At 37.3% G+C, this 26,733-nt stretch overlaps 1 protein-coding gene across 1 annotated transcript in view; it reads right to left on the reverse strand.

The window, feature by feature from the left end:
- LOC133648209 (dedicator of cytokinesis protein 2) overlaps nt 1-26,733 on the reverse strand; it is a 337,149-nt gene that overhangs the window by 65,209 nt on the left and 245,207 nt on the right. The window contains exons 27-29 of the mRNA XM_062044062.1: nt 5,455-5,553; nt 5,292-5,386; nt 5,091-5,169 (exon numbers count right to left, since the gene is read on the reverse strand). Coding sequence (XP_061900046.1) covers nt 5,091-5,169; nt 5,292-5,386; nt 5,455-5,553 — 273 coding nt within the window. The remainder of the gene's footprint in view (nt 1-5,090; nt 5,170-5,291; nt 5,387-5,454; nt 5,554-26,733) is intronic.

Genomic DNA, 26,733 nt, shown 5'->3' on the forward strand with positions numbered 1-26,733 from the left:
TTTCATCCTCGCTCAAATTAATGGGGCAATCGTGACTTTCTCGGTCCGAATCTCTCTCGCTCCATTGTAAACAACGGGGAATTGTGAGGAATACTAGCTCCTGTGACGTCACGCTACTTCCGCTACAGGCAAGGCTTTTTTTATCAGCGAGCAAAAGTTGCGAACTTTATCGTCGATTTTCTCTACTAAATCCTTTCAGCAAAAATATGGCAATATCGCGAAATTATCAAGTATGACACATAGAATGGATCTGCTATTCCCGTTTAAATGAAAAAAAATCATTTCAGTAGAGAGACACATGAAGGGTTTTCTGTTTTCCCTCATGTATGGTAATCAACAGCTGGATGTTGTTCTGGCCCAAGGACTTCAAAGCGGAGAGATGACAGGATCTGCCCAATTTCCAGACAAACTCTTTTTGAACTATTTTACAAACTCTTTTTGAACTACTTTACGAACTCTTTTTGAACTGACCTTTTCTGTGAACTTTTCGCAACCTTTGTCCTTCAGAAGCAGCCGTGGTCGGGGAGGGTCCAAAATAAAACAAGGAGGCATACAATCTTTTGGCAGAGCGTGCTGCAGATTGTAGAAGGATACAATGTCCGGGCGACTCTCCTCAATATATTGAGTCCAAATTGAATTCTGTCTCAGTTTAATTCTTTGCCTCTTGTCTTGTTTAATAGATGTCATCAGTGTTTGTGGGTGCTCATGGCTACCTTATAAAAAATAAAGTTAAATTAAAGCTGCAAGCAGCGTTGGTCGGGTCCGCATTTTGGCAGGTGCTAGTCCTAGGTGTCCCAATACTTTTGTCCAGTGGTAGTCCTGAGTGAGACCTACATAGAGGTTTTTGTTTCGTGTCTCTACGATATTCGTACTGGGAGTTAGAGGAAGTTGTGTCTGTGTCTTTTTCCTAGGTGTCGCGGCACAGTGGTTGTTTTCTTTGAATGCGCGTAAAATCACAGCAGCAGAGCAACTTTAGTGCTGCGGGTCTTTGAAGGCTCGTAAAATCAAAACGGTAGCACGTATCAAAAAGCCGTACAGGACTTTTAATCAGAAGGGTTCAATCTCTCTCCTGTAGCAGTTTGAAGCCGAAACGACAAACGCCCTCGGAGGAGATAACGTTTGATGTTTGGTGACCGGTTGTAACAAAAATTTTGTTTTGAAGGAGGAATAGCAAACTTCCTGTTGATTTTTGGTGAAGGATGTCAATCTATGAAATGTAGGTCTAGGCGAGACCTACATAGAGGTATTTGTTTCATGTCTCTAAGACGTTCCTACCGGAAGTTACAAGCAGTTTTGTCTGAGTTTTCCTCTGAGGAGCAGTTTTTTCTCTGTTTTTTTCAAAAATTATGTAGAGCACAATTTTGAGTTTTGGGGTTCGGTTTTTTTTTTAGATCGCAATTTCCACCAGTCCCGATGTGTGTGAGAATGTTGGTGAGTTTTGAAGTATTTTAAAGGGGTCAAATTACAGCTCAAAAATCAAAAATTAGTGTTTTTAGTCATTTTTTGTCTTGAAGGGGAAATTGCCAACTTCCTGTTGGTTTTCGCCCGAAGATGTGAAATTATGAATGGTAGGTCTAAGTCAGACCTACATACAGGTTTTTGTTTCATGTCTCTACGACCTTCCTAGTGGGTGTTTTTTTACTAAAGTGTGCTGTACCCGTGTTTGTTTGTGTGTAAAAAATTGGGTGAGTTTTGAAGCATGTTAAGGGGGGCAAAGTAGTGCGCAAAGCTGCGGAAGAATAATAAAGAATAATAATAATAATAATAAACATTACAAATTCAATAGGGTCCTTTCGTCCCATTTCAAAAGGACTCCCTGTGGGATTCCTTTTGAAATGGTCCTGTGCGGACCCTAATTACCAATGATTGTCACACACACACACACTAGGTGTGGTGAAATGTGTCCTCTGCATTTGACCCATCACCCTTGGTCCACCCCCTGGGAGGTGAGGGGGGCAGTGAGCAGCAGCGGTGGCCGCGCCCGGGAATCATTTTTGGTGATTTAACCCCCAATTCCAAGCCTTGATGCTGAGTGCCAAGCAGGGAGGTAACGGCTCCCATTTTTATAGTCTTTGGTATGACTCGGCCGGGGTTTGAACTCACAACCTACCCATCTCAGGGCGGACACTCTAACCCAGGGGTCACCAACGCGGTGCCCGCGGGCACCAGGTAGCCCGTAAGGACCAGATGAGTAGCCCACTGGCCTGTTCTAAAAATAGCTCAAATAGCAGCACTTACCAGTGAGCTGCCTCTATTTTTTAAATTGTATTTATTTACTAGCAAGCTGGTCTCGCTTTGCCCGACATTTTTAATTCTAAGAGAGACAAAACTCAAATAGAATTTGAAAATCCAAGAAAATATTTTAAAGACTTGGTCTTCACTTGTTTAAATAAATTCATTAATTTTTTTACTTTGCTTCTTATAACTTTCAGAAAGACAATTTTAGAGAAAAAATACAACCTTAAAAATGATTTTAGGATTTTTAAACACATATACCTTTTTACCTTTTAAATTCCTTCCTCTTATTTCCTGACAATTTAAATCAATGTTCAAGTATTTTTTTTTTTTTTAATTGTAAAGTATAATAAATCAATTTTAATTAAATTCTTCATTTTAGCTTCTGTTTTTTCGACGAAGAATATTTGTGAAATATTTCTTCAAACTTATTATGATTAAAATTCAAAAAAATTATTCTGGCAAATCTAGAAAATCTGTAGAATCAAATTTAAATCTTATTTCAAAGTCTTTTGAATTTCTTTTAAAATGTTTGTTCTGGAAAATCTAGAAGAAATAATGATTTGTCTTTGTTAGAAATATAGCTTGGTCCAATTTGTTATATATTCTAACAAAGTGCATATTGGATTTTAACCTATTTAAAACATGTGATCAAAATTCTAAAATTAATCTTAATCAGGAAAAATTACTAATGATGTTCCATAAATAATTTTTTTAATTTTTTCAAAAAGGTTCGAGTTAGCTAGTTTTTCTCTTCTTTTTTTCGGTTGAATTTTGAATTTTAGAGAGTCGAAATTGAAGATAAACTTTGTTTCAAAATTTAATTGTCATTTTTTTCGTGTTTTCTCCTCTTTTAAACCGTTCAATTAAGTGTAAATATCATTAATTATTAATAATAACATAGAGTTAAAGGTAAATTGAGCAAATTGGCTATTTCTGGCAATTTATTGAAGTGTGTATCAAACTGGTAGCCCTTCGCATTAATCACTACCCAAGAAGTAGCTCTTGCTTTCAAAAAGGTTGGTGACCCCTGGTCTAACCACTAGGCCACTGAGTAGGTATCGCATTTGACTCGATGTGGTAAAAATTCCCAGCACCTGGGAATTGATACCGGTACTCCACGGCAGTGGTCCCCAACCACTGGTGCTGGTCCGTGATGCATTTGCTACCAGTCCGCACAGAAACAATAACTAATCAATAAACTACCGCAGTGTTTTTCAACCTTATTTTGAGCCACGGCACATTTTTTTGCATTGAAAAAATGTGGAGGCACACCACCAGCAGAAAACATAAAAAAATGCCTACACTTTTTTGAAGCCTCTTTCTTTGCGCTGTCCTCCAAATCTAAATATCAGACATGGAAATGATCAGCTGGACTTTTGACTCAATTGAAACAATCTTCTCGACGAGGAAAAGAGGTTCTGGGGAGCCTGGCTGCCCTGATGGAACCATTGCTGAGAGATTCCTGGGATAAATGGAGAATCATGTGCCTCTCAGTCCTTTCCATCGAGGATGTGGAGGACATCTACCTATTTGGAACCGTGATCGCGGGGCACCTGCTGATTGGGCTGGGCATTGCTCTGGTGTATCGTTAAATTCCTAAGACGATGGCAGCCACTCAAGGAACCCAAAGGCTGTTTGTCGCAATGGAAGGATTGGGCCGGGCTGTGGGATCACAGACTGGGGCGATTTCTGAACTGAATCGCAAGATGGATCACATCATGGAAAAGCTGGTTGAAAGGGAAAAATGGAATAGAACAGACAAGCCATTGTAATGTCTGCTCGCGGAAAAACAAAATCCTACTCTACGATTTGACTCCCTCGAATGGCCTTGATGCAACAACAGGAACAGGCCGTTCTGAAAACATACCCACGAGGACTCCTCAATGATGGACACTTTTGACCTCCCTCCCTCCTCAACGACACCTGGAGTCGAAATTTTGCTTGCATGCAGAACAGCCCCAAGCCTATGGACACTAAATAATGATAAATGATAAATGGGTTATACTTGTATAACGCTTTTCTACCTTCAAGGTACTCAAAGCGCTTTGACAGTATTTCCACATTTACACATTCACACACACATTCACACACTGATGGCGGGAGCTGCCATGCAAGGCGCTAACCAGCAGCCATCAGGAGCAAGGGTGAAGTGTCTTGCCCAAGGACACAACGGACGTGACTAGGATGGTAGAAGGTGGGAATTGAACCCCAGTAACCAGCAACACTCCGATTGCTGGCACAGCCACTCTACCAACTTCGCCACGCCGACACTACATCAACACACCCAAGACAATGGGCACATACACACACATCCCCCCACCCCCACCCCACGCCTTCGCCACCGCTTGATTCCCCTTCGGGGTGATGGACGGCTGGCAGCGCTTCATAGCAGCAGTCGACCTCCAGGGCCCCAACTCCCCGCCCCTCTGTTGCGAGTTGTCGGGATTAAATGTAACAAATGTTTATGTGTGCATGGCATGGAGGTTTTTTCCCTCTCCAGACTAGACCCCCTTAGGAACCCAGTCTAGATGGTATTTTTTTACTCGTCTTCTTCCCCAGCGTTTTACCTTTTTCCCATCTTTTACGGGGCGCCTTGTGGCGACCCATCAGCGTTCCTGTTCTGTAACCCTGTACACTGTTTGTTTGTCTCATCTTGAACGGGTTTGTGCTGGAAACAAGGTTTTGTTGTACTTGTGCAATGACAATAAAGTCCTATCCTATCCTAAAAATAAGCCTGAAAACATCCAAACTTTCTGAAAAACCTGCCTTGAAATCAGGCATCTTAGGCCGTGACGAGAGCAAAAAAACAACCCTGTGAAATCCTGGAGGGACCGAATAATACTCTTACTCACCTGTACTTCAAAGTCGTCGTTATTGAGGAACTTTTTATTCATGGTGTCAGCGTAGGTGTTGATGGCTCTGAGGAACACCCTAAAACACAGCAATAGGTCAAGTATGATTGATGACTCCACACACCGCTGCGGTGAAGGCTGTCAACTCCTCTTTTCACACTGCGGAAGACAAACGCCGTGTCGATCAGTCGAAGTCGATACCTGTTCTGCACCATGATCATGGCCATCCAGTCAGACGGGTACACGTGCTTGCCTATCAGGTCTTTGAAAAGCAGGAAGGACTCCATTAAAAAATCCTGCAAATCAGGGGAACACTCTTTAGTCCACGATGTTTGGACTTCCCCACACAAGCGTGGACACTCACCACAAGATCGCAGCTCCGAGTGAAGGTGTCGATGTATGTGGAGTAATGGCGGTCGTCCATCTGACTGAGGATGGCTGTCATGCAGGCCACCACCCGGGACTTTGAAGGTCATTTTATATGGGAGACGGAGAAAAAGACATATCAGCTTTGTGCAGCTGCTCCTCAAATGACTGCGACGCATCACCCAAAAATGACGTACAGTAGTTTGCACTGTAGAAAATTGGTAATATTCCAACATCAACATCATATAGTATAGCCTGCTGGAGCTTACATTAGAGGAGGCAACTATGGGAGAGCTGCCAGGATGATACAGTACAGTCTGGCGTTGTTATTTTAATGACCTTTCCCACATAGCAGTCCTAATAGCCCCTGACTGACTGCCTCCATAGCAGCCTTTAGTACACCCTTTTTACCTCAGTGCCACTGGACAAAACTGGACGAAATCCACCGTATTTTCCAGACCATAGGGATTATAAGATGCATTAAAGGAGTTGTATTAATATATCCATCCATCCATCCATTTTCTTCCGCTTATCCAAGGTCGTGTCACGGGGGCAGCAGCCTAAGACTTCCCCCAGCCACTTGGTCCAGCTCTTCTCGGGGGATCCCGAGGCGTTCCCAGGCCAGCCGGGAGACATAGTCCTCCCTACGTGTCCTGGGTCTTCCCCGTGGCCTCCTACCGGTCGGACGTGCCCTAAACACCTCCCTAGGGAGGCGTTCGGGTGGCATCCTGACCAGATGCCCGAACCACCTCATCTGGCTCCTCTCCATGTGGAGGAGCAGCAGCTTTACTTTGAGTTCCACCCGGATGACAGAGCTTCTCACCCTATCTCTAAGGGAGAGACCCACCACCCGGCGGAGGAAACTCATTTGTACCCGTGATCTTGTCCTTTCGGTCATAACCCAAAGCTCATGACCATAGGTGAGGATGGGAACGTAGATCGACCGGTAATTTGAGAGCTTTGCCTTCCGGCTCAGCTCCTTCTTCACCACAACGGACCGATACAGCGTCCGCATTACTGAAGACGCCGCACCGATCCACCTGTCGATCTCACCATCCACTCTTCCCTCACTCGTGAACAAGACTCCGAGGTACTTGAACTCCTCCACTTGGGGCAAGATCTCCTCCCCAATTATTATTCATATATATATATATATAAATATATATATATATATATATATGCTAAATAGCTAATAGCTAAACATGCTTCACTGCACACCGTAGGAGGATACAATAGCTCACCGGCGTCACAATGTAAACAAATGCCATGGGTGGATCTACACCTGACATCCACTGTAATGATACCAAGTACAAGAGCGTATCTAGTCAATACTACTATGATTACGCCAATATTTTTTATTGTCGCAAAATATTTTTTCTTTAAAATCCATATTATATTCATAAACTCAGGAAATACGTCCCTGGACACATGAGGAGTTAAATTATGATCCTGTAACTACTTGGTATCGGATCATTACCTACATTTGTGGTGTCATCCAAAACTAATGGAAAGTATCCAATTTTTGATTGCAATAATAAACATATGTTTAATGTACCCTAAGATTTTGTGTTAAAATAAAGCCAATAATGCCATTTTTTGTGGTCTCCTTTATTTAGGAAAGTATTGAAATTAGGGATGTCCGATAATGGCTTTTTGCCGATATCCGATATTGTCCAACTCTTTAATTACCGATACCGATATCAACCGATACCGATACTGATATATAAAGTTGTGGAATTAACACATTATTATGCCTAATTTGGACAACCAGGTATGGTGAAGATAAGGTCCTTTTTTTTTAAAATTAATAAAATAAAATAAGATAAATAAATTAAAAACATTTTCTTGAATAAAAAAGAAAGTAAAACAATATAAAATCAGTTATATAGAAACTAGTAATGAATGAAAATGAGTAAAATGAAGTGTTAAAGGTTAGTACTATTAGTGGAGCAGCAGCACGCACAATCATGTGTGCTTACGGACTGTATCCCTTGCAGACTGTATTGATATATATTGATATATAATGTAGGAAGCAGAATATTAATAACAGAAAGAAATAACCTTTTTGTGTGAATGAGTGTAAATGGGGGAGGGAGGTTTTTTGGCTTGGTGCACTAATTGTAAGTGTATCTTGTGTTTTTTATGTGGATTTAATAAAAAAACAAAAAACAAAACAGATACCGATAATAAAAAAACCGATACCGATAATTTCCGATATTACATTTTAAAGCATTTATCGGCCGATAATATCGGCCGGCCGATATTATCGGACATCTCTAATTGAAATACATTTTGATACCAGTACCAAAATATTGATATCGCGACAAGCGTACTTTGGGGTTTAGTGTGGGATGGGTGACCTTCCGGAATCCTTTGGAGGACATGCTGCAGTAGAAGAATGTTTTATGGAAGTTGCACAGCCTATTTAATAATTGACAATGTCAAAAGTTTGGTTCAAAAAAGAAGAAAGTGTGTTGATAAAGCAAGCACAGTCTAAAATAAGAGAGTCTTCAATTGTATTGTTCAGCTAACATTATGAACAAGACTTCAAACTTTCAAGGAGGGATTAAGAGACATATTTCACTTATTGGAAAACTTTTCCACAACCTCAGCCAGCACTTGGACAAGGACAAACAGACGCAATAGGAGAAGAAGGCAAACATTGCAAGTGCAGCTGAACATAAACAAGCAATGCTGTGAATATAAAAAATAGTCTGGTCTGTCTTTTGTCTTCCCACGTCCCCATCTGAGGTATCTAATATGATACACGCTGTTGACTTTTATAGAACATTTTAGTGCAAAGTGCATGAGAAACACAAGCGACCTTGCTGGTTTTTTCCCTGCTTGGCCAGAAGTTTATATTAGAGGCAGTGTTGGGACTAACGCGTTACTTTCCTCGGTAAATAGTAATCTAACGTGTTATTTTTTATATTCAGTAACTCAGTTACCGTTACTACATGATGCGTTACTGCTTTATTTTACGTAATTTTTTATGTAGTATCGGCTAGAAACTGAGAAGATCTGAGTGTGTTTTATTGGAGAGCTGCAGAAGAGGCGACAAGGAAGAGGCACGCCGCGCTCTGTATGTGTGTGTGTGTGTGTGTGTGTGTGTGTGTGTGTGTGTGTGGGAGGGGGCGTGTCTGTGTTTACTAACAAGACATGGCAAAGCCCGAAGCCGAGTTTCTTAACATGGAGATATTCTCACTACTTTTCCTTTGTCGACCACAAAGAAAAGAACATTTTAGTTAAATGTCAGTTGTGTTTTGGATCAAAGATCCTATCCTTGCAATTCAAATCTGCTGAAACAGCTACAAAAGCAACATGCTTCGACGAAGCTAGTAAAGAGAGACACACTTCACCTCCTAAGCAACAACGGATGGATTTTAACGAGGCACTGCGCACTGAAGGTACACACTCTGTCAATTCTCTTACATACTCTTTCATTCTAGACTTCTAGAGTGTTTGATTATCACATCACTCTAAATGTATAGACTATAAAGTTCACAAACATAAAGAGGGATGCTAGTGGGCCAGGCCAATCTTTCCTTATCTCTAAACTAAAATTTGGGAAATACGTAGAGTGTTCTGGGATTCAGACATGATTTTATTTCTGAATTCCTTGAGAGAAAAAATCGCCTGGTTAGGCTTTGTGTATGTAGTGTGTGCCTTTGTGTATGTAGTGTGTGCCTTTGTGTATGTAGTGTGTGCCTTCCATGGTTTACAGCTATGTTGTTATTATGCTGTTTGTTACTTATGTATGTTATGTTGCAGCTATTTAAAATAGTTTTGTCAATTTGTTCTGGCCTGAAACAAATTGGCCCTTTGAAACATATCTTTGTCTTTGTGTGTTGTATGTAGAGCACATTGTTTGTTTGTTTATATATATATATATATATATATATATATATATATATATATATATATATATATATATATATATATATATATATATATATATATATATATATATATATATATATACAGACAGATAGATAGATAGATAGATAGATAGATAGATAGATAGATAGATGGATTATATATATATATATATATATATATATATATATATATATATATATATATATATATATATATATATATATATATATATATATATATATATATATATATATATATATATATATATACATAGTACTTTTTTGATTCCTTCAGGAGAGTTTCCTTTTTCTGAGGGAACTCTTCTGAAGGAATCAATAAAGTACTATCTCTCTCTCTCTCTCTCTCTATTCTGAAGGAATCAATAAAGTACTATCTCTCTCTCTATCTATCTATCTATCTATCTATCTATCTATCTATCTATCTATCTATCTATCTATCTATCTATCTATCTATCTATCTATCTATCTATCTATCTATCTATCTATCTATCTATCCATCCATCTATATATATATATATATATATATATATATATATATATATATATATATATATATATATATATATATATATATATATATATATATATATATATATATATATATATATATATATATATATATATGCACACATATACACACTTATATATACATACATGTATATGTATACACACATATATACACACACACACACACAAATATCATCTAAGCACCCATAAAAATGACACAATTTCAAATTGTTATTTTCAATGTATATATATATATATATATATATATATATATATATATATATATATATATATATATATATATATATATATATATATATATATAGACACCCATATACATATATATCAGATCTTGAACTTACGGAAATTGCAGAAGTTGCACATTCAAAATTAAAATTGTGTAATTTTTATGGGTGTTTAGACGATATTTCCACATACTTTGCAGATTGTAAATATGATTGGATATGATTTAACGGCTGGAACAAAACGCAGTTCAGCATGAGTCTCCCCATCATACTAGTACTTGCAGAGTTGAACATGTTCATGCAATGTCAGCGATGGAAAACAAACAATATTTTTGGATGTCTGCTACAGAATATTTGCATGATTTGTTTCCTATAAGAAACATTGCTTCTCTTTTCATACGAATCTTTTTGTCTGACTTTTTGCAACGGATCACTCACTGCATTACAAACATGGAGGGGCTTCTTGACATGCTCTGAGAGAAACACAACACACACACACACACACACACACACACACACAGGTCACATGACACGTTGCCCCACTTTGGTGTACATTCTTCTCTTGCAGGATGAGGACCTGTGTGTGTTCTCCATCTTTAACATCAAACACACATGTGTGCACACCAGGGATCAGCATGTTTACATTGCGCTGTTTCATCCTCAACACTGAATATATTATCGCCCGTGTGTGTGTGTGTGTGTGTGTGTGTGTGTGTGTGTGTGTGTGTGTGTGTGTGTGTGTGTGTGTGTGTGTGTGGTCTTATGCAACACTGAGGAGATTAGTGACAAAACAGGACACAGATGCTGGGGAACTGGCGAGTCCTGGGATTTGTCCCTTCCTTCCTCCTCCAACTTCTCCTTCTCCCTCCTTTAATTCCCCCTCTGTCTGTCCTTGTCCAGAATGCATCAACACCTATCCTCTCCACGCATCAGGAGATAATCAACCGATGGCCAAGATGGCGTGAATGTGTTGAGGATATCAGTCGCTGTTGTTTTCCAAAGGTTTATGTAATCACTTACATTGTCTTAAAGGCCCCACTGTCATTAGAGCTTGTGATTACACTTCACTGCATGCCCAGCGGGTGGAAACGGTTACTTAAGGCTAATGCAATTAAAAATGATTAATCACAATCGTTAGGATTTTAATTGGGTAAAGCGGAGTAGAGAATTGTCAGATCGTATTTGAACACTTCAATAAAAGATGGAGGGTAAAGAGGTGACCCGGCTCCACAGATGCAGTCAAAGACACCATGACAGATTTTGTTATCGCTGTTTTTTGTTTTTAACAATAATCACCATGGTTACAGCTTCATTAGTGACATTGCACATCCTTTAAGCGCTGCATATAAAACGGGCTTTAAAAAATGTGTCATTAATCACAAAAAACATCCATTAATCATGTATATATGCCAATGGTAGTCACACACACACTCGGTGTGGTGAAATGTGTCCTCTGCATTTTGACCCATCCCCTTGATCACCCCCTGGGCGGTGAGGGGAGCAGTGAGCAGCAGTGTGCACCGCTCTCATGATCATTTTGGTGATTTAACCCCCAATTCCATCCCTTGATGCTGAGTGTCAAGCAGGGAGGTAATGGCTCCCATTTTTATAGTCTTTGGTATGACTCGGCCGGGGTTTGAACTCACGACCTACCCGTCTCAGGGCGGACACTCTAACCACTAGACCACTGAGCTGGTCACGGTGGTTCCTCTGAATGTCCCATAAACAAGAAGATAGAGAAAAAGAAGAAGCTTATCGACTACGGCGTCGGCACGGACTAGAAAGGCGGACGCACAACATTTTCAGGATTTATGCAGATCCCAAATACAGATCAGCAGGTACCAGAAGGGAAGAAAAGTTGCTTTTGCATAATATTGCGAAACAAAACGCCAGATAATATGTCTTACCTTATACACACACCATAATAATACTCCTATGTTGAAGCACAGTACAATCCATCAAGTGGTGTGGCTTCATAGCTTACCAAAGTCCTACTAAAATATTTTCATAGATTTGTGAGCACCGTGTGTAATGTTCTATATTTTCACTGATACATATATAATGTTGGTGTTGTTTACTTGAGTCATATTGCCATCATAGTGCAGTCTACACATATCTCTTATGTTTGACTGCCATCTACTGGACACACTTATTATTACACCACGTACCAAATAAAATAGCTCCGAGGTCGGTAAGCAAAACCAGAATTATTCGGTACATTAGGCGCACCGGCTTATAAGGCGCACTGTCGAGTTTTGAAAAAAAAAAAAAAAAAGGATTTTAAGTACGCCTTATAGTCCGTAAAATACGGTACACAAAAGGCAGTCAGTGATCCGGTCAATTCATACGCCAGAACAAAGATGAGTGAGGAGACTCCGACGGGTGTGCTCACTTGCAAATGTCACTTTAAAAACACCCTTAGGCCTGATTTACTAAAGGTTTGTGTGTATTAAAACGTGCAAACTTGATAGCACATGCAAAGCTGATCGACTAAACGTGTGCAAAGTGGATGTGTTAAGTGAGAAGAATAAGGCGTGCCATCCATCCAAACGTCCACAATACTGGGAGGAGAAAATGCAAATCGAGTATTTGACACAGAATACACAATGTGATTAATCAACACTTATCTCCGCTTAGAGCATTATTTTGCCTTTTATTTGGACACCTCCGAAAGGTACGTGCACACTGACACGTGCACGGTCTGTCACAAATAACAAATATTAGACATATTGTTTATTCAGCAACATCCTTTTATAATTGTATAGCTGCACGCTGGGTGACTTCAAGGGGAACTGCACTTTTGGAATGTTGCCTATCGTTCACAATCATTCTGGAAGACATGACAACGAATGGATCTTATTTTTTTAGGCATTCTAAATATTAAATAAATGTAAATAAAAGTCCGCCAATGGGCGCTCCTTTATTCCGCCCACAAAATACGATAAACAACCATTCAAAAACTGCCAACAAGACTCTATTTACACTACGTGACATGAATATTAACCAAGTATTAGTGATTATTACAAGCGCAAAGACAAACTATCTACAGCGGTGACTTGATCACTACCGTGTGTGCTTATGTTTGCATCATCCAGTGGTCTGCTGCTTCCTCACTCCCTGTACGTTTATTGGAGATCATAAATCCTGCATCTCACCTGGACAGAAGAAGTCTGAGTAGGTATTCCGACAAGTTGGGACACTTTGACAGCCATTTAGGGCCAGAAACTGGCGACAAAGACAATCAAAATGTTTTTTTTTCCTCCCCACCGCGTTTCTTATGAGATTATGAGTCATTCTTCACCTAAATTATGAGACAATTTCCATCTAAATGGGAATACCGTATTTCCTTGAATAGCCGCAGGGGCGCTAATTCATTTAAAACCTCCTGTCACTCCGGCGTTTACCGGAAGCCTGCGGGATGGCCGTGCATGCGCTAATTATTTTAAAACCTCTTCTCACTCCGGCGTTTACCAAAAGGAATGCGGTAAATTTAGGCGTGCGCTTTGAGTGTGATGTAAGCATACCATCATGAAAAGCACATTTAATTTAAAAAAACTTTATTATGGTCTTACCTGTACTTATAAATGGAGTCCATTTGCAGCTCCTTCTGACCAAAAGCATCGATAACTTGTTTATAGAAGTCTTCCTTATTTTCTTTCTTCAGTTTTAAAAGTCTCTCTGTCTCGATGGAGATATTCCTTTAATTATTACCTCCTGCTTCCATTGAAAGTCCAGTTTAGAAAACTGTTTTATTTTAGATACCGGTATGTAATCCTCCATGTTAAAAGTTCAGGCAGAGGAAAAAAAAACAACATCTTGCTGCGTGTTGTCACTTTTTCTGCAGTACCGGAAGTCGCAAGAAGGATCACTAGCGCCCTCTACCACCAGGAGGTGGGAGTCATTTCATGACTCATACAGTATTTGACACACGCAGCTACGGTATATTAATAAAACATAGCTGCTTACTGTTCTTTTTAGCATACTGTATCGGTATTCAATAGCTTGGACCTTAAATCCTACTGAATAACTCTTTATCTTTTTTCCTTTGTGCGATTGCAAACTACTGAAAGCAGCTTTCTCCATTTTGAAAATGAGGACAGATGCGTCACTCGTGACGTAACGAATTTGACCCGGCGGAAGTTCTAGCCATATGCTAAATATTTTGCGAAACGAGTTTGACCCGGCGAAAATTATAGACATGCGATAATAAAATTAATATTTTGCGAAACAAATTTGATCCGGCGTTAATAATAAACTGGCGATAAGGCCAAGCATGCGTTAATTATTTTGAGAAACGAGTTTGACCCGGCAGTAATTCTAGACGTGCGAATACTATATTCCCTGCGCCAATTCAAGGAAATACGGTATATGAACATCCCAGCAGTCTGCATCCAAACAACAGCAGACCTTGCACAGTGAGTGATGTTTTATTATGTTTGTTGGCTCCCATGAAGTCTGCAGTGAGTAATAATCAGTGACGACGGTACAATGCTAAACAATTCTACAGGAATGAGAAATAAAAGTTGACATCCTTTTAAAATGGTTACTTGGATTATGATATATTCTGATTACATTTGAATAAATGTACATAGATTGAATCGAATATGTCTTCAGTTTAAGAGCAGGATGTTGACAAATGCTGTCTGCATAAACCAAATGGTTTTAAAAAGTGAATAAATGCATATTGTTCTATTGTGTGGCACTTTGACACAAGAATGCAGCTCCTTCTGACCAAAAGCATCGATAACTTGTTTATAGAAAGTAACATGTCTTTACTGTCAACCTATGCAGTGGTCTAGTGGTTAGAGTGTCCGCCCTGAGACGGGTAGGTCGTGACTTCAAACCCTGGCCGAGTCATACCAAAGACTATAAAAATGGGAGCCATTACCTTTCTGCTTGGCACTCAGCATCAAGGCTTGGAATTGGGGGTGATGATTCCCAGGCGTGGCACCGCTGCTGCTCACTGCTCACCTCACCTCCCAGGGTTTGATCAAGGGTGATGGGTCAAATGCAGAGAATAATTTCGCCACACCTAGTGTGTGTGTGTCACAATCATTGCTACTTTTTTTCTTCACTCGTTATTTTTTGCAGTTTTATGCAATTTTATGTATAAAATCGCAATTTCAAAAAAAAAAAAATCACAATTAGGTTTTTTTCTGAAAATCGTGCAGCCCCAGCTTTGAGTGTGCAGAAACGTGCCATATAGAAGTAATCCATTACTTTTGATTATTCTGTATTGTAAACAAATGCTTTTTGCTAGTGTCAATCAAAACTCATGGTTGGTAGTACTATTATTATTATTATTATTACTTTACATTTATATTGTCCACTTCCTTCCTTTATTGTTTCCTTGCACCCCTGCTGAGTTGTCGTTATGTTGGCTCTCAAATGTGATTTTTTTCCCTCATTAAAAAATAATAGAACAAGAGTCGCTAGAAGCCTGCGAGCAGTTGGCCGTAATATCCTCACAAGACCGCCAATCCATGCCTGAGACCCCCCAACCCCCCCCCCCCACACACACACACACACACACACGTTGTCATCACCTGGGAGCTGATGCTGGTGTGTGTATGAGATGGATTGTCTTAGGTGTAATTAGACCTGTTGTGTGTGTGTGTGTGTGCCATCTGTTCCTGACAAGTGATGGCTGTGTCCTCAGGCTGTCATTCCTCACTTACTAAAGTGCACCAATCGGATATCACACAAGAAATGACACCAAAAAACAACAAGTCAAAGTGATTTGTACGTGGAGTCTTCCGACGCGCCGCACAACGCAGACGAAACAAACATTCACCCGTGTAGTGTGGCATGTTGCAGCACGTTGCAAGGTATGGACCTGCACGTTGCAAGGTATGGACCTGCACGTTGCAAGGTATGGACCTGCACGTTGCAAGGTATGGACCTGCACGTTGCAAGGTATGGACCTGCACGTTGCAAGGTATGGACCTGCACGTTGCAAGGTATGGACCTGCACGTTGCAAGGTATGGACCTGCACGTTGCAAGGTATGGACCTGCACGTTGCAAGGTATGGACCTGCACGTTGCAAGGTATGGACCTGCACGTTGCAGCAAACATGCATCCATCCATACATCCATCATCAAGTAAGATGTTGAAATAAAAAAGTAGAGTGGATATCTTTAATGCTAGGTTCACACCAACGGCGCTTTAAAGCGGCATGCAAAGCGGCATGCAAAGCGGCGCTTTAAAGCGGCATGCAAAGCAGCGTTAAAGCGTAACAAAGCGTGATTAAAGCGTGAGGGTCATACTGGATGGTGGGAAAGCTTGTAGTGAAGCGGGACATGCGGCAAGTTCGCCAAAATTTTTTAAACGGTTTTAAAAAATTCGGCGCTCTGTCAAGGATGGAATAAAGCGCCGAGTGCGTATCAAAGCCTGACAAAGCTCAGCAAAGTTTGACTCAAAGTGTAGGAAAGCTTAACAGATCTTGGTTCAAAGCGCGGACTCCAGTCTACAACTACAAATAGGAAGTGACTGTGATATTGACTAGTGACATTGAATATAAAAAATAAAAGAAATGCCTTTTATTGTCAACTAGCATAAGAAATGAAATATAGATATTTATTAAGATGACAAAGAGATAAAAGAAATGAAGATATAAAACATAATAAATAATAAATATAATATAATGGAAAAAAAAGAGAAATTGAAAAAATAAATGAATATAAAACATAATAAATAATAAACATAATATAACGAAAAAACAAGAGGAATTTAAAAAATAAATGAATATAAAACATAATAAATAATAAACATAATATAACGGAAAAAAAAGAGAAATTGAAAAAACAAATGAATATAAAACATAATAAATAATAAACATAATATAACGGAAAAAAAGAGAAATTGAAAAAACAAATGAATATAAAACATAATAAATAATAAACATAATATAACGGAAAAAAAAGAGAAATTGAAAAAACAAATGAATATAAAACATAATAAATAATAAACATAATACAACGGAAAAAAAAAGAGAAATTGAAAAAATAAATGAATATAAAACATAATATAACGGGAAAAAAAAGACAAATTGAAAAAATAAATGAATATAAAACATAATAAATAATAAATAATAAACATAATATAACGAAAAAAGAAGAGGAATTGAAAAAATAAATGAATATAAAACATAATAAATAATAAATAATAAACATAATATAACGAAAAAAAAAGAGAAATTGAAAAAACAAATGACTATAAAACATAACAAATAATAAACATAATATAACGGAAAAAAAAGAGAAATTGAAAAAACAAATGAATATAAAACATAATAAATAATAAACATAATATAACGAAAAAAAAAGAGAAATTGAAAAAACAAATGAATATAAAACATAATAAATAATAAACATAATATAATGGAAAAAAAAGAGAAATTGAAAAAACAAATGAATATAAAACATAATAAATAATAAACATAATATAACGGGAAAAAAAAGAGAAATTGAAAAAATAAATGAATATAAAACATAATATAACGGGAAAAAAAAGACAAATTGAAAAAATAAATGAATATAAAACATAATAAATAATAAATAATAAACATAATATAACGAAAAAAGAAGAGAAATTGAAAAAATAAATGAATATAAAACATAATAAATAATAAATAATAAACATAATATAACGGAAAAAAAAGAGAAATTAAAAAAACAAATGACTATAAAACATAATAAATAATAAACATAATATAACGGAAAAAAAAGAGAAATTGAAAAAACAAATGAATATAAAACATAATAAATAATAAACATAATATAACGGAAAAAAAGAGAAATTGAAAAAATAAATGAATTTAAAACATAATAAATAATAAATAATAAACATATATAACGAAAAAAAAGAGAAATTGAAAAGATAAATGAATATAAAACATAATAAATAATAAATAATAAACATAATATAACGGAAAAAAAACAGAAATTGAAAAAATAAATGAATATAAAAAATGTGTGGAAAACAGTATACTGAGTTTTTCACTTTTTCTTTTACTTATTTGTTTATCATATTTCTCTTTTTTATTACATTATGTGTTTTATCCTGTATATAATAAAACAAACAGAGAAATCAAATAAATAGATAAATCTAAAAAAATTTGGGGAAAACTTAGTATACTGAGTTTTTCAAATGTTTTTTTACTTATTTGTTTATCATATTTCTCTTTTTTATTATATTATGTGTGCGCACGCAATTTATTCATCAAATTCACAAAATAATAATCACAGCATCTTCCAAATTGCACATAATTACATAACAATATCACATTTCAAAGTCATTATTACAAATGAATGTTCATAATGTTCATGACACATTCATTCCAATGCACAACAGAGCTTGATAATCGTGTCAGAGCCTGATTCAAAGCGGCAGGATCGCATCAAAGCATAATAAAGTTCAATAAAGCGTAATAAAACGTATCAAAGCGTGATTTAAAGCGTATCAAAGCGGGATCAAAGCGGCATCAAATCGTGAGGAACGATAATTCGTCCCCCCAAAGCGGCAACTAATTTGTATCAGAGCGTATCAAAGCATAACATTACTTCGGAGATCGGGATATTCGTGGAAAAATTGACAAAAATGACGGCGCTTTGCTCGCCGCTTTAAAGCGCGGCAGGCAAGCCCCGCTGGTGTGAACCAGGCGTGAGAGAGAGATGTAAGACTTACTTGCGAGAAGTAATAGTACAGAAAGCAACACGTCATAGGGCTATTCCACTACATCGGGGGTCAGCAACCCGCGGCTCTTTAGTGCCGCCCTAGTGGCTCCCTGGAGCATTTTTAAAAAAGGATTGAAAATGGAAAAAGATGGTGGGGAGAAATATTTTGTTTTGTTTTAGTATGTTTTTTGTTTGAGGACAAACATGACACAAACCTTCTGTTGAATATGTTTGTGTGTATGCTTCACTGGTGAACATGGTTTGGCCCTACTAATATCGGCGGTCCTTGAACTCACCATAGTGTGTGGACTGTGACGCAGCAGTTTGTTTACATGTCAAATCTTCCACTTGTGTCATTTTGTCCACCAAACGTTGTATGCTGTGTGTGAATGCACAAAGGTGCGCTTTGTTGATGTTATTGACTTGTGTAGAGTGCCAATCAGGCATATTTGGTCTCTGCGTGACTGCAAGCTAATCAATGCTAACATGCTATTTAGACTAGCTGTATGTACATATTGCATCATTATGCCTCGTTTGTAGCTATATTGGAGCTCATTTAATTTCCTTTACTTATGTCTGCTTTGTATATAATTTATATTTGTATGTCTCATGACACATTATCTCTATGTAATATTGGCTGCATTTCTCATAGTTGTTTGTGTGCCATGTTGTTCCAGACCACAGCAAACATTACCTAGCTTGCTAAAGATTGCAATAAATCCAATAGAAGAAGACAGCCTGTTGTTTCCTTTAACTTGGACACACACATCTATACCTTTAACTTGGACACACACATCTATACCTTTAACTTGGACACACACATCTATACCTTTAACTTGGACACACACATCTATACCTTTAACTTGGACACACACATCTATACCTTTAACTTGGACACACACATCTATACCTTTAACTTGGACACACACATCTATACCTTTAACTTGGACACACACATCTATACCTTTAACTTGGACACACACATCTATACCTTTAACTTGAAGACACACATCTATACCTTTAACTTGGACACACACATCTATACCTTTAACTTGGACACACACATCTATACCTTTAACTTGGACACACACATCTATACCTTTAACTTGGACACACACATCTATACCTTTAACTTGAAGACACACATCTATACCTTTAACTTGGACACACACATCTATACCTTTAACTTGGACACACACATCTATACCTTTAACTTGGACACACACATCTATACCTTTAACTTGGACACACACATCTATACCTTTAACTTGGACACACACATCTATACCTTTAACTTGGACACACACATCTATACCTTTAACTTGGACACACACATCTATACCTTTAACTTGGACACACACATCTATACCTTTAACTTGGACACACACATCTATACCTTTAACCATTGTGAGACAGTCATTTCCAGGAGTTATCTCACCTTCTGAGTAGTCTCTGATTTACTAATGTTGTAAAAATGTGTAGAATAAATATTACATTTCAACATTTCTGTCAACGAAGATTTGCTTCAGCCTGCGACACAGTCATTTTGATAGTAGGCTAATATAGACACTTACATCATGTGTTGCCTTCATTATAACACTTATATAAGACTTTTAAAGTCATTTTGATAGTAGGCTAATATAGACACTTAAATCATGTGTTGCCTTCATTATAAGACTTAAAAACAGCTTTTCATTTTTTGCGGCTCCAGACAAATTAGGTTTTTGTATTTTTGGTCCAATATGGCTCTTTCAACGTTGTTGGGTTGCCGACCCCTGACCTACATAATGAAGGGCCGCAGTTTTAAGAGCCCAAGGGCTGAGGGGCCGGACATTGAAATGTGAATGCTCCCGCAGGGTCATTTTTCTTCGAGACTGTGTTGACTTAATTGCAAAGTAAACACATCGACTTTCACATTGCGCTGTCAATAAAATAACAATTGTTGAGGATTTATGTTCCTTCCTCAGTTGTATTTGTATCCACTACTTCCTTCATGCATGTACAGTATATGTTGTTGCCTCGGTGGTCTGTTTAAAAAGTAGATGATGCAGATATTGTTGTTGCAAGACTGCACATGTGAGAGTGCTGGTGTAGTTCACACTGCTTGTCATGTGGACTGTGGAGGGAACAGCCAGTAATTACCGATGTCTCAAAGAAAAACAATGACAAAGTGGAAAGCGAGCAATGAGCCCAAAACAAACCTGAGAGAGGTTTTTGCCAAAATGGTGGTGAAATGTTTGCACTGTCCAACAGAGCTGACATTTCACTAAATCAATAATGCAGCACATTACCAGGAAATATCCTTTATATTTTGCAGTAAAACAGGCAGAAACAAGATAACAGACTATTTTGGTACCCAATGCCATTTTATATGCGGAACAAATGTTTCATTCAAACACGTGACGACATGTTAGCATCTCCAGTTTGTACACAAAAATCCAAAACTACTCCTCCATTTAGATTTGTAAGACTAAATATAACCATAAAATAAACTAAACAAAAGTATAACGTCCATTGTGTATTTTACATAAATAAAATAGAAGGTTTAGTGTTAATATACTCACACAATAAACTATAAATGTTAACACACATAGAAATGACACAACATTCACACACCAAACATTGTACGTGACTTATCACTATCACCGATGTCAACCTCTTGTCACGACGGGCTGGGGGAGTCGCAGATTGCTGCGAGGTTTGTTCTCCCAGGATGCAAACGGACAACTCCGGACAGGACTTGCAGGTAGGAACATGATTTAATTTGAAGAAAGACTCAACGAGGTACAAAACAGAAAACAACCCGAAGGCAAGCGTGCGTATCGCACGCGGAAGCTAAGGCAAAAACTTAGGACATGAAACTATAGACATGAACCTCACGAAACTGTGGCATGAAACAACTAGCATTAACTATGGCGTAGAACAAACACGAAACTGTGGCATGAAACAACTAGCATTAACTATGGCATAGAACAAACATGAAACTGTGGCATGACACAACTAGCATTAACTATGGCATAGAACAAACACGAAACTGTGGCATGAAACAACTAGCATTAACTATGGCATAGAACAAACACGAAACTGTGGCATGAAACAACTAGCATTAACTATGGCATAGAACAAACACGAAACTGTGGCATGAAACAACTAGCATTAACTATGGCATACAACAAACACGAAACTGTGGCATGAAACAACTAGCATTAACTATGGCATAGAACAAACACGAAACTGTGGCATGAAAGCAATAATGACGCCAGCACGACTGACTGGCAAAGGCAGGCTTAAATAGTCCTCTGATTAGAAGCAGGTGTGCGTCCCGAACACCAGAGGCAGGTGAAAATCATAAGTAGCCATGGTAACTAAAACAAACTCAGGTGTCAAACAGGAACTAAAAGAGTCCAAAACTAACAGAACATAACAAAAACATGATCCGGACCACGGATCATGACACCTCTACTGGTCAAATTTAGCACTACATGTATTAAAGCAGGTTTGATAGTTACATTCAGACAAAAAACAACGCTAATACAAAATACATCACAAAGTTATCAATTTCAATACAAAAAAAACAAAGTAAAATATCTTCATGCACAAATGATATTTACTTACAAATGTTTGACCAACTTTTATGATGAAGTTTCATCTTTATATAAACGACATTTGTAAAGTTACAAAGGACTTAAAGTTAGTTTTATTTGCAGACGACACAACTGCTTTCTGTTCAGGAGAGAACACGCACAAGATAATACAAATAATAACAGAAGAAATGAACACATTAAAAAGATGGTTTGACAAAAACAGACTTTCTTTGTGTTCTGTTGGTTTTTGGACTCCATAGTTCCTGTTTTTGTGCACTCTTGTTTGTTTTGGTTTCCGTGACTACTCCTTAGTTTCACCTGCCTTATGCACGCACCTCTTCTAATCAGGAGTTTATTATTTAAGCATGTCGTTGTCAGTTAGTCGGGCTGGCGACATTCTGTCAGGGCGGGGGGATTTTCGCAGCTTTCTGCAAGATTTGTTCTCCCGGGATGCAAACGGACTAGACCGGACAAGACTTGAAGGTAAGAACATATTTTAATCTCAACTCAAAACTCAACGGAGTACAAAACAAAAAGGCGCACAAGGCGAAGGCACAAACTTGAACAACAGGCTGAATAAGTGTACGTTATATGAGGCATAAATAACCAACTGGTATGTTAACGTAACATATTATGGTAAGAGTCATTCAAATAACTATAACATATAGAACATGCTATACGTTTACCAAACAATCTGTCACTCCTAATCGCTAAATCCCATGAAATCTTATACGTCTAGTCTCTGACGTGAATGACATCAATAATATTATTTGATATTTTACGCTAATGTGTTAATCATTTCACACATAAGTCGCTCCTGAGTATAAGTCGCACCCCCGGCCAAACTATGAAAAAAACTGCGACTTATAGTCCGAAAAATACGGTATACATATTACAACGTACATCTCGAGATATCTCGCAACAGAGGGGAGGGAGTGCGAGGCAATGGTGGTAGGGCGCAGCTCTTCGGGCGCTGCCCCTCCGTCCATCATTAAAATATTCTTATAATAGTGTCTAATTATTATGTCAAAAACGTTGCAATATAATAAAATCCTTTTTTTTTTAAAGTTGTAACATCACAAATAACTAATATTACAAAGTACAGTAATTGAAATACAATAATTTGCATTAATATATTTTATTTATATTGCATTTCAAATATAATTTCTTACAAGTTGAAATAGTTGCTTTTTATTTTTTATTTTATTGTAATATTTTTTTTATTTTGTTTCCATTTATACCCCCATTATTTACTTTTTACAATTTTGTACACTGCTGCTGGAATTTAAATTTTCCTGAGGGAACTCTCCTGAAGGAATCAATAAAGTACCATCTATCTATCTATCTATCTATCTATCTATCTATCTATCTATCTATCTATCTATCTATCTATCTATCTATCTATCTATCTATCTATCTATCTATCTATCTATCTATCTATCTATCTATCCATCTATCTATCCATCTATCTATCTATCTATCTATCTATCTATCTATCTATCTATCTATCTATCTATCTATCTATCTATCTATCTATCTATCTATCCATCTATCTATCTATCCATCTATCCATCTATCCATCTATCCATCTATCCATCTATCTATCTATATATCTAGGAGAATATAAGCATGTTTTTTAAATAGAAACATTTATTATACAAGATTAAAATACATTTCCCTTTGGAAAAACTACTTGACGAATGGAAATACTTTGAAAGTAATATATATTTTTTAAATTCATAGTAGTCATATTTATTAAAAATAAAATGAAAATAAAACTGTATCGTTTTAAGACAAAAGGTGAAGATATGGGAAAGCAGTGAGATTTTCTCCAGAAAAAACAGTAATAAATCAAAAACAATACCTTACGCCTGTTGCCAAGGGAGAAGTTGTGCAACTTCAGAGAATATAACATTTTGTATATTACTTATACATTATTTATATATTTATTAAAGTCATAAAAAAACAAAAGTAAACATTCCCACATCAGAACAACCTAAAAGCTGCAGTACGAAACCACAAATTGTGTTTTTTGTCTTTCCCTGTAGACCAGCAGTAAAAGGTAAAATCATTAAAGGTTAGTTGAAATATCACTAATGAGAGAAACAAACCTTCACTGCAATTAGAGTTGCAAATGAAGGAATGAGCCGTGCAGAAAAGAAGAAGCTGCAGGCTGCTAGACAAGTGGCAGTTACCCATGCAGCCAGTCGCACAACTACACACGTTCAACACAAATTAAACACTTTTTTTTAGAGATGTCCGATAATATCGGCCGGCCGATATTATCGGCCGATAAATGCTTTAAAATGTAATATCGGAAATTATCGGTATCGTTTTTTTTATTATCGGTATCGTTTTTTTTTGCTTTTTTAAAATTTTTTGATTAAATCAACATAAAAAACACAAGATACACTTACAATTAGTGCACCAAGCCAAAAAACCTCCCTCCCCCATTTACACTCATTCACACAAAAGGGTTGTTTCTTTCTGTTATTAATATTCTGCTTCCTACATTATATATCAATATATATCAATACAGTCTGCAAAGTTCCTACATTATATATCAATATATATCAATACAATCTGCAAGGTTCCTACATTATATATCAATATATATCAATACAGTCTGCAAGGTTCCTACATTATATATCAATATATATCAATACAGTCTGCAAGGGATACAGTCCGTAAGCACACATGATTGTGCGTGCTGCTGCTCCACTAATAGTACTAACCTTTAACACTTCATTTTACTCATTTTCATTAATTACTAGTTTCTATGTAACTGATTTTTATATTGTTTTACTTTCTTTTTTATTCAAGAAAATGTTTTTAATTTATTTATCTTATTTTATTTTATTAATTTTTTTAAAAAAGGACCTTATCTTCACCATACCTGGTTGTCCAAATTAGGCATAATAATGTGTTAATTCCACAACTGTATATATCAGTATCGGTATCGGTTGATATCGGTATCGGTAATTAAAGAGTTGGACAATATCGGAATATCGGATATCAGCAAAAAGCCATTATCGGACATCCCTACTTTTTTTCTTTTTCTGCAACTGCAAACAGTGAAATTGCTAACAGGGAAGCAACATTTCTGTACATTTTGTCCATTCTGGGGTCTGCCTGAGATTTAATCTGCACGATGGCGTCATGTATGATCCAACAACAGCTTTGTTGTGTATAATCTCATGTGTGGGATTTTGGATGTGATGAAAACCTCGGTCCAGATGGTGTACCGGGCCAAGCCAAAATGCTGTGCTTGGAATTCCGGGATGTATTTGCAACATTTAGGAGAATGCACTCAGTTTACAACTCCTGATTACAGTTCATGCAGAGCCTCCACGTAGTCAGGCTTAACGTGGTTTTGCCGTGAAAGTGACGATTAATAGGAGCTAATATCTGGTGTTGGCTTTCAGGACGCACACGTCGCCTGCAAACTAACATTTAGGTGAAGTGGACAGAAAGACTTAAAGAAGGTCAAGTGGGGAGCAGGACAGCAGCTTCAAGTGTCTAAAGGGGAAAGAGAGAGAGAGGCTCCATTCTGACAACAGACCACCAAGATAAAAATAAAGTGAGTGAAGTCCGAGTGTGTGTGTGTGTGTGTGTGTGTGCGTGTGTGTGTGTGTGTGTGTACGAGTGTGTTTGTTGCCAGCACTGGCATTAGTCCCAGCTGCAAAATGTTTGTCCTGCCAACGTTTTAGTGGGTCCTCTACTGTGCCAGGGTCACACACACATTCTTGTATTTCTGACCTTCTTGAGACCTGGGAAAACCTCTTTAGGACCAGCCTCCCTTTCTAGATATATAAAGATTTGTATTTACAACATTAATAATATATACATACTATGCACATATACAAAAAAGGTAAGCTTTTTGTTAATTGTTTTTTTGTTGGTTTGTAATTGGTTTTCAATCTTCATTATTTACTTCAAGTTATTACAATATGTCTATATTAGGGATGTTCGATAATGGCTTTTTGCCAACTCTTTAATTACCGATACCGATATCAACCGATACCGATATCAACCGATATATGCAGTCGTGGAATTAACACATTATTATACCTAATTTGGACAACCAGGTATGGTGAAGATAAGGTACTTTTTAAAAAAATGAATCAAATAAAATAAGATAAATAAATGAAAAACATTTTCTTGAATAAAAAAGAAAGTACAACAATAAAAAAACAGTTACATAGAAACTAGTAATGAATGAAAATGAGTAACATTAACTGTTAAAGGTTAGTACTATTAGTGGAGCAGCAGCACGCACAATCATGTGTGCTTACGGACTGTATCCCTTGCAGACTGTATTGATATATATTGATATATAATGTAGGAAGCAGAATATTAATAACAG

This window comes from Entelurus aequoreus, linkage group LG04, assembly GCF_033978785.1.
Source record: "Entelurus aequoreus isolate RoL-2023_Sb linkage group LG04, RoL_Eaeq_v1.1, whole genome shotgun sequence".
NCBI classification, from domain to species: domain Eukaryota; kingdom Metazoa; phylum Chordata; class Actinopteri; order Syngnathiformes; family Syngnathidae; genus Entelurus; species Entelurus aequoreus.